The 9520-nt window shown below is 28.6% G+C and overlaps 1 protein-coding gene across 2 annotated transcripts; it reads right to left on the bottom strand.

The window, feature by feature from the left end:
* Positions 1-3931: 3931 nt before the first annotated feature.
* Positions 3932-7848, bottom strand: Sas10 (UTP3 small subunit processome component Sas10). Of its 2 annotated transcripts, none has more exons than XM_089224281.1 (10): positions 7532-7848; positions 6216-6369; positions 5601-5832; positions 5418-5536; positions 5188-5350; positions 4978-5095; positions 4731-4910; positions 4482-4663; positions 4255-4406; positions 3932-4169 (listed from the first exon to the last, which is right to left on the bottom strand). In XM_089224281.1, exons 1-10 carry the CDS (start codon positions 7546-7548, stop codon positions 4077-4079), a joined length of 1410 nt encoding a protein of 469 aa, XP_089080407.1. In that variant the 5' UTR covers positions 7549-7848; the 3' UTR covers positions 3932-4076. The 2 variants fall into 2 exon arrangements, with proteins under 2 accessions (XP_089080407.1, XP_089080406.1); XM_089224280.1 differs by having other exon boundaries at positions 4255-4409; positions 7532-7843.
* Between the last annotated feature and the right edge of the window lie 1672 nt (positions 7849-9520).

The following is a 9520-nucleotide window of genomic DNA, read 5'->3' as shown; positions in this document are numbered from 1 at the left end:
CCCTCAGTCGAACCGGATGGTAGAACGTTTTCACCGCACGCTCAATTCTGCGCTCATCACCGCACACACGAATCGCCACAGTTGTCTATCGTACTACTCGCGTTGAGCAACACAGTCGTCAGTCACACACGTTCAAAGCGGACATCGAACGAGCTCATCCGGGCGGTTGGTATACGACTCACGGGTGAGTAATTTCACCCCGTTCAACTGAGCTGGTAGCTGATAGCTCCGATACACCCCATGCGCCGTGTAACACGATACTCAACGCACTCACTCATCGTGCTCATCGATCTGAGCCGGCCGGTCAGTCATGTTTTTGTCGTGATCGACGCGGTCAGACTCGCTCCACTCGAACGCCGCGGGAGAAGACGTTTATAAGGTGCAACGCGACCTATATCCATGGTGGGGATTTCCATCGATCGACTCAAACCAGCATTCATCGCACGGTATATAGGATCCACGTACGCTGTCCAAATCAACTCAAATAGTCCTGCTCTTCTTTAAGGGTGCGCGATTATCACCGCACTTACCTATACAGCATCAACCACGAATTTCGCACCGTCCTTCTTGTTGTTGAATTCGTTCTACAGACCGACGTACCTGTTCTCGCTAACAGTCGTGAAATTTGTTTATGTTCTTTGCAACAATCGACCGATTTCGCGTTCGTCGGGACGTTTTCGACTGTTGCACGAACGGCACACGGCGCGGCGCTTTCTCTTTCGCCGCGCCGACCTCGCTCAAGCACGTAATATTCACGCCGTTCGCCCTAGCCTTTACGTGCATCATTGACTTCGTATTCGTATTTTTGACAACCCAATAGCTTAAGTTTTTACTCACGAAACGTCCGATCGTCCGTGCAATTTTTGTTGATCCACTCACTCACATGTGCACCTAACGATCTGCGTTCTCAATCAGTACCTATAGCTACTCACAAAGGCATAATATCGAAATTTGTTGTTTGTATGATAAGAATTGTTTCTGTCGACACAAATGCGGCCGACACCCGTATGAATAAAAAAAGAAAAAGAAAAAGCAATAAACATCATTGTACAACCAATACATTCTTCGCTTCGCTCAAAATTTAATAAACGAGTGAGAGTAAAAAAAAATTATAATGCCAACGCCCGACTACGATACAAAAATAATTCGCTGAAAAATTTTAATTGGTTATGTATACTTAAATTTCAATAAATATTTTAAGGTAGTTATATAAAAAATAAAAATTTTCAAAAAAATAAGTATTTTGACGTGTTAAGAAAAATTGTTGTGCCTATAGGGCCCATGAAAAAATCTGCCATGGCAGATACAGATAGCTTTAGGTGTCAATCTACATTTTTACAAAAGTATGTTGTAAAAATTTTGGTTTGAACAAGTGTAGGGATCGCAAATAGACCTTTAATTGGCAAGTATGTCTATTAAATTATTATGTTGTAGGAGCGAATTTTGACCATCAAAATCGGGCTGTACCTATGAGACACTAATTATATAGTGATGTTGCATGACGTGCTAAAAAAAATGTTGTCCCTACCAAAAAAAAAAATTCTAGGACCCGTGAAAACTATCTACCCTTGGCCCCAAAAATCCTCCCGCCAGCGCTGCAGTATATTTTAAGAATTTACTTATAATATTGTATAGGTAGGTAATATATTATATTCATTTTAGAATGATAATTATAATACATAAATATATAATATACCTGAACCTGATTGCAATTCGATATTAAAATCAATTCCATGTAACAGTTGTCAGTAATATTGTAGTGTGGGTTTTTTTTTCGATTACTCTCCAAAAAAATATAATCACGACCCACTTTTGAACTTCTGTGCCCCCACTAGTCGGGAACCTCGCGTTTAAGGAATATGCAGATATACTATTGTACAAACTATATACAATGTATACATACTTGACACGTCGTTATGCCGGGATATAATATCATCGAACTGCATAGTGAAATACTTATGATTTTTTTAAAGGGAATGATAAAAAAAAATTTCAATCTATAAACAGGACATTTACTGCGTGCAACATCGTTTTTAAATTATTATTTCGACATCACAAATATGTAAAAAAGTTATTCAAGTTTGAAATAATAAATGTTTAAAGTTTAAACAATTCGAACTTTTTTTCGTATTTGTGGTATCGAAATCATAAAAACAATGTTGCACAGTAAATATTCTCTGGTTCTCCTCTTTGAAGTGTGAAAAATTGGTTGCTTAGCTTTAATGGCAGCAATCTGCCAATCTTGAAAAAATAACAGTTGCTCAGTTGCACTGCTCACATAAAAGAAATTACCTAGTACAGTATATAGTACCCCAATCGACCTACTAGTAGGTATTTCGGTTAAAAATTACTCATTTCATAATAAACTTTTTAACCCACCTTCCATCATATTAAGCTTATTTAAATTTTTGTAGTAGACATAGCGATAGCATAGATAATATTCTATTAAAGATTAAACTATAATTTCAGTATTACATATTTTGTCTTGTGATTTGGTACTGTGGTCTGGATGTTAGAGACTCAATTGTTGTAAGTTAAACATATGCATCACATGAGAACACAATGATAGTTGCTAATTTCAGTTATTAATGATATCAAACTATCAACTTTTATCGGCAATAACTGAGAGCTTTAAGCTTATAAACACTTAACATGGTAAACTCTAAACCGGATTTTCTCATAGTGCCTTTTGCCTTTATAGATCATATATACTATATACATATTGGTTATTAGTTTATTTATTACCTACTAATTATTATAAGATTTCTATTAATTAGTTATAGGTTCTAGATTAATACACAGCAAAGGCTATAAAGTATATGTTTCTTTAATGAAAAAAAAACAACCAAAATTAATACTTTTTTCCAATAAGCTTCATAGATTACTCAAATTTAATGCTATCATAGATTAATACTTACTAACTTAGTACTTCGTAAAACTAGTAACTAATAATAATTATAAAAGTCTTATTTTAACACCTAACTGGCTGCCAAATATTTTAAATTAATTTGTGATTTTGTTTATCTATTATTCTTATATGTAATGAATATATTCATCTTCAAGTTACCCTTTTATAAAAACAAAATGTTATAGGCTTAGGTTGCCTCTATCCTCTAATTCCTAAACATGCCACTGTATAAAACGATTGTTCTATCCATAAAAGATTTATAATTTTTACTATTCTTTAAAATATATGTTATCAATATTAGGTATAGCAAAATTACTACAATAGATTGTATAACCAAGTGTTCATGAGAATTGAATTATAGTTGAAAAAAAATGGCTTTGGGGGATATATCCTCCTTATAATTACATCACTAGTTTAAATAAAATACAAGTAAATGAAATAGGAATAAATTGTACAAGGAGAAAGGAAAAACATAAAGATTTTGAATGTCAGTTTGAGATATCCTATCCGAGAGTAAATACATTTATTTTAACATGAAAAAAGTTACATTTTGGCACCATTACAGTTATTCAAGAACATCCTTAAAATAACAAAGCTTGTCCATGTAATATTGGATATTTAGATCTGGGATTTATTATTACATTTTTACAAATTATAAAATGTTGAGTTTTATAATATTAAGTTTCAAATCATAGCTGAAAAAACTACTATTATCGTTTAAACAAAAAGTTGAAAACCCCAAAAACTACCATTTTATTTTAAATTTAAATATATCAATATATTCAAGTATTCAGATTAATAATTAATAGGATAAAGGGTAATTCTTATTTAAAGATAAAAAGTTTGTATTTTCATAGGATCCTCCTTAAATGGTATACACAATTTAAATAATTGAAAATATGGTCCTTATTTCATATATTTAAAAGTTCCAAATGATCAATTTTTGTAAGCCTAATGGTTCACTTTAGTTCTGAATTGAAAATAGTAAATAACTAACAAATTATCACAAACAAATACAATGTATAAGTAGTAAGTAAAACAATATTTTATTTTATTTCAAGAACAAATGCAACTTGATTTAGGCTAAATATTATTATTTATTTAAAAACATATAAATATTGACTTTTTCTTTAAAAAAATCATATACCACAAATAAAATCATAAACAATTAGGCCTTAATTTTTATGCTCTTAGACAGATTAACTTTAATACCAGATATTTCTCCATCATAACGACGAATTTCTTTACGTGGCTCTGAAATCTGAAATGAAAAATGTATAATTTTTAATACTCATATTCATAATATGAAACTCCAAACATAAAATTTGAATATTCATTAAGCAAACCTGTCCCTTCCTACGAATTTTTGCTTTACGATATTTCATACGATTTTTCACCCTTGGATTTCTAAGTTCTTTCTTACGTCGAGGTGTAAGTCCCTTATTTTTAGCTATTTGATAGGTTATACCACGTTTTTCATCAGTGTTTACTAAAGGTTCTACTATAAAATATAAAATTTGTTATGAAAACACCAATATACTTATTATAGCTTTATATTAAATTAGTATTATACCTTTAACTTCTGTTGCATCTTCTTCTTCATCTGCACTATCCTCAAATTTATTTGGTTGATTCTCAATCACATTTTCCAGATTATTTTCCTTGGGCTTAATTATTTGAACAGCTTTATGTGTTGGTTTTGTTAATAAATTAAGTAATTTTTTAGATTTATTTTTACTTGCCTTAGAATTAGACCTAAAAAAAAAAACAAATAAACAATTAAACATTTAAAATAATTAGTTTAAATTAAACAATTTCATACTCAATTATATTGATATCAGATAATATTTGATCAATCTGAGGTAATATTAACGTTTCAAAATGTTTATTTTGTTCACATAACATTTCACGGTACCGAAGTAATCTATTCATAATAGGATGATTTTGCACTGGTTTACGATTAGATTTCATAAGAAAATAGAAGCCAATATTTGTACAATAACTAAAACAATAAAAAAAATTAAATAATATTTTTAACAGTTTTTATTGGTATAAAATATTATTATTACTTTAATATTATTTCATAATAACACTGCACGTATTCTGTAAATCGACTATTTGGTATGATGCCAGATTTAACCAATTTCAAAAAAGGAGATAATTTATCTTGTGCACTGGCCATGTAGGCTATAATATAATAATAAATAATTATATTATTAAGTATATGATAGATTATTTGAATTCTTATTTAAAAGAAAAAAATGTTAAGAAATAATCACATTTGAAATCTGTGATTAGTCCAAAAAGTTCAGGTGATTCTTTCATCAACAATTTTTTTTTTTCACGATCACTCATTGAACTCAAATCTTTTTTAACTGTCATCATTTGTGTTATATCATTTGTGTCAGCTCCTTCTTTTAGATTTTCAGTTACTTTAGTCCCCTAGAAAAATTGATATCAATAAATTAAACATTCTGTAAATATATTTTATCTATCATAACTTACTTACAATAAAAAGTTCACTGTCAAGGTCTACATTTTCTAATTCAGACATCATTCTTTGATGGATTTTACGTGCTTCTTCTTCTTCCATTTTAGCAGTTTCTTCGTCCTCTTCTCCCTCAAAACCTTAATACATTTCATTAAAATTTATTTATGTATAAAATAAAATAATAAAATATAATTATGTTACCTCCATGATCCTTATCTAAGTAATCCGTGTTATAAAATGATTTTCTTAGTTGACCCCAAGCTTTATCATTGGGTAAATCATCAGAACCACTTTCTGCACCTTCTATATCACTATCACTAATATTTTTTTCTTCTTCATCATTAGAATCCGGTTCAATATCATTTTCAACTTCTTCATCATCTTCACTATCTTCATATTGATCTAGTTTATTACGTAGTGGAAATACTTCTTCCTAGACATAATTGTACATTTTAAAACTTATTATTTTTAATCTATTATGTTTAATATAATTAAAAGATCTCAAATAATCATTCATTATGTGATAATCAGTTAAGTTATAAGTTAAAAATAAATTCAATCTACAAATTATTACTTAAATATATTTTAATAATTCAGCTTTTTCAGAAAAAAACGGAATGATTCAAGTACTAATGAAAACAAATATTCATACGTTTTTAAATTGACCATTTAAATTTTTATTTTTGTTACAAAATAGAAAAAAAATTACTATATCAAAGAATAGTTTGTAAAAATTTTGACTCTTAATTATTTGTTAAAATATATCATAAAACATAATATGAACTAAATATACAAATTGTACACAATATTAATTACTTCGCTTTCCTCATCTGAATCATATGGTCCTTGAGCTAGTTCTTTTCTTGTCTTTTCTAGAAGGAGCTTTTCGTTCTCATCATAATCACTTTCTGAATTTTCACCATCAAAATCTACAGAAGCTTCATCATCGCTTTCTGCTTGTTTACGTCCCCTAAAAAAAGTAATTTTATATTTAAAAAAACAGAATATTATGCAATTTAAAAGGAAGGGAAAAGTAATTGCTAATATAACCATTTTGAGAAAATTTCAAGTATCAAAAATTTGAGTTCCACAAAAAAACATGATTTCACTGAAAATTAGGTTTGCATTAAAATTGTTGTTAGCCTTAATTTTTTATTAGTTCTTCTCGATTATTTTTAAAAACACTGGAAATGTTCATATTTAACCTCTCAAAGTACTAACTTTCAAAGATCTAATTTCCTACCAATCAACACCCTCTTAAAAAAATTACATACACATTATTGTTAAATTAATGCATTCATCTAAAATAATTTGTGCAACAATATAAATATGTAATTACAGTATTCAATATAATGATTTATATTTTATACATACAATACATAATATGTTATGGACATTTTTGAAGATATGGAAAGATTTCAAGATTGAAAGTGATATTAATTATTAGTACAATAGGTAATAACTTGGGTAGTAAATTTTAGAAATTAAATAAATTAAAGTAAGGAAATGTAAGAGCACATTTGTATATTTAAAATAATTGGCACAATTTAATTTATTTTTTACTGACATAAAATTTTGAGAAGAAAATTTCTAACGATATTCTCACGAATAATATTTAATTAATAAAAATAGTTCAAGCTTTATTAAAAATATTAAGATACATATAATTATTAACCACAGTTAATCGAGTTATATTTGAATATATTTAAATTATTATTGTTTAATATAATATACAATAAAACCTAGATTCTTTGAATTAATTAAGACTGAATATAAGGCTGGATACTGGAAAAAAATAAATATTTTTTTAAATATGCTTAGATACGACAATGTTATGTTACATATTATTACATTATGGATTACTATTTATTAATATATTAGAAATATTCAAATATATAATCACAGAGTACATAGAAACATGTTGATGATATTTTTTGATAAACATTGGACAATAGAATAATAGCTGGTTGGTATAATGGAGATTCAGATAATTAAGGTTCAACTGCAACTCATTTAAAATAATTTTTAGAAATATAATGTAGATATTTTAATTTTCAGATAAAATAACTACTAAAGATATTATGAATATAATTTTAACATAATTAATATTGATATAAAAGAAAGGTACTTACCAAGGTTTTTTTTTCATCGTAAGTATTTTAATTTAATATATTATACTTAGAGATGTGTCGTACGCGAACGAACGCCGAACGGATCAAAGTGAACGGTTCAAAAGTGTGAACGAAACAATCCGGATCGTGAAATAATAAAAAGTCGTTCTTTCGTTCATTCGTTCAATTTCGTTCTCGTTCGGATTGCATTGCTACCAACTCAAAATTCTTAATAATGACCGTATTACATGTTCAACAATATTTCGTTCCAATAGACATTTGTTCCAAAAACTTTTGTCCCAAAAACTTATTGGAACAAATTTAATTTGATAAAGAGAATATTGGAACAAATGTTTTTGTAGCATATAATATCCTATGGAACAAATATCATTGGAATAATTGGTTATAGGATTAATTCAACTAAATATATAAGACAGCTGCTGCTGCTGATATGGTTTGCAAAAAAATTCAGAGTGATAAGCAGTTGTCCGAAAGTTAATAAGAGTGGTTAGGTACGATGGTTACCTTTTGGTTACAGTGTGATCAACTTGAGGTGGCGTTGCACAGCAAGTCGAGGGATATTTTCGATTTGCGGACCGTAGCAATGGCGCCGAGGAGCGTAGCGACGAGTGCCGCTAGCATGGCATCACTGACATGCATCACTCTAAATTATTTCGTATTGGTGTCACTGACTGCTGGATCTCTGGTATAAGTAAATAGTTGGTCTGGACCACGAACATATTATAATTGTAATAGTAATAGTAATTGGTTTGGACGTCTAGTGGTATATACTTCCTTATCATTTTTCGGACAACTTACTGCCCTCAACTCAAAAGTTCATCGGAACAAAATGTAAATGTGAAAATATATAATTGGATGAAATTTATATGGAACAAATGTCTTTCGATAAATAGGTATTGGAACAAAAGTAAAATTTGGAAATTAATATGATTGGAATAAGTTGACTAGGAACAAAAAATTGTGGAACAAAAGGTAGTGATCCATCCGAACTCTTTAGGTAATCGGTAATCACATTTCACTCTATGATATTTTCAAACCGCGATTTAGTTTATCTATAGTCTTGTCCGTGATCACAAAAACAATAATGATAATTGATTTTGATTATATAATATATATCAAATGAAGTATATTTAATTTGATCTATGTCAATCTTAGTATTTTAAATATTTAGTTGGTAAACTCAGCATCATTTTAATGATCAATATACCAACATCCAAGTTCTTACATTATACCATTGATTGTAAATATTATAAATCAATTGTATTTATAATCAATCATTATAGTAATTTTTCACTTATTTTACCTTTTTTTGAATTTAAATACTAACATTAATTCAACGTATTACAACAATAATTGGAGTTGACTATATATATATTCCATTTTTGATAGATAACTTATTTTTAATTTTTTTACTGTGTAGGTACCTATATTTATTTTTTATATGCAAACATACTTAAATTAATATTAAAGTATGGATTTGTATATTATTTACTTATATTAATATGAGTGTACTACAGTACTTATTTTCCGGGTAACACAACAATATAAAAATAATTATAGATTTATTGACATAACTTTTTACAAAATTCTTTATTCAGCTAAACAATGTAATCCCACAAAAAAACAACACGAGAAAGCATAATTTATTATTTAATAAAAAGACTTCTAGTGAGCAGTTAAAAAACATTTGAACCTCTTTATTCTCATAACTAGATAATATTCAATTAATTCAATAACCATTTCAAAATTTGATTATGAGTTATGACTATTATCACGAAACATTTAAAATCAATAAAATATTCCAATTCGTTCAAGTTTACTAAATGAACGCGATGATACCTATGATATTATGACTGATATGACTAGATCTTTATTTTACACAATAGTCGTTATGTTTATAATACGTTCATCATTCATGAACGAAAATCGTATAAGATTGGATCTTTGTTTAATGCAATAGTCGCTAAGTTTATAATACGTTCGTCGGGG

Source organism: Diuraphis noxia, unplaced genomic scaffold (assembly GCF_037042655.1).
Source record: "Diuraphis noxia isolate RWA-SAM2 unplaced genomic scaffold, SU_Dnox_SAM2 contig0003, whole genome shotgun sequence".
NCBI lineage: Eukaryota > Metazoa > Arthropoda > Insecta > Hemiptera > Aphididae > Diuraphis > Diuraphis noxia.
The sequence above is the reverse complement of the archived record's forward strand: the minus strand, read 5'-3'. Positions and strand labels throughout refer to the sequence as shown.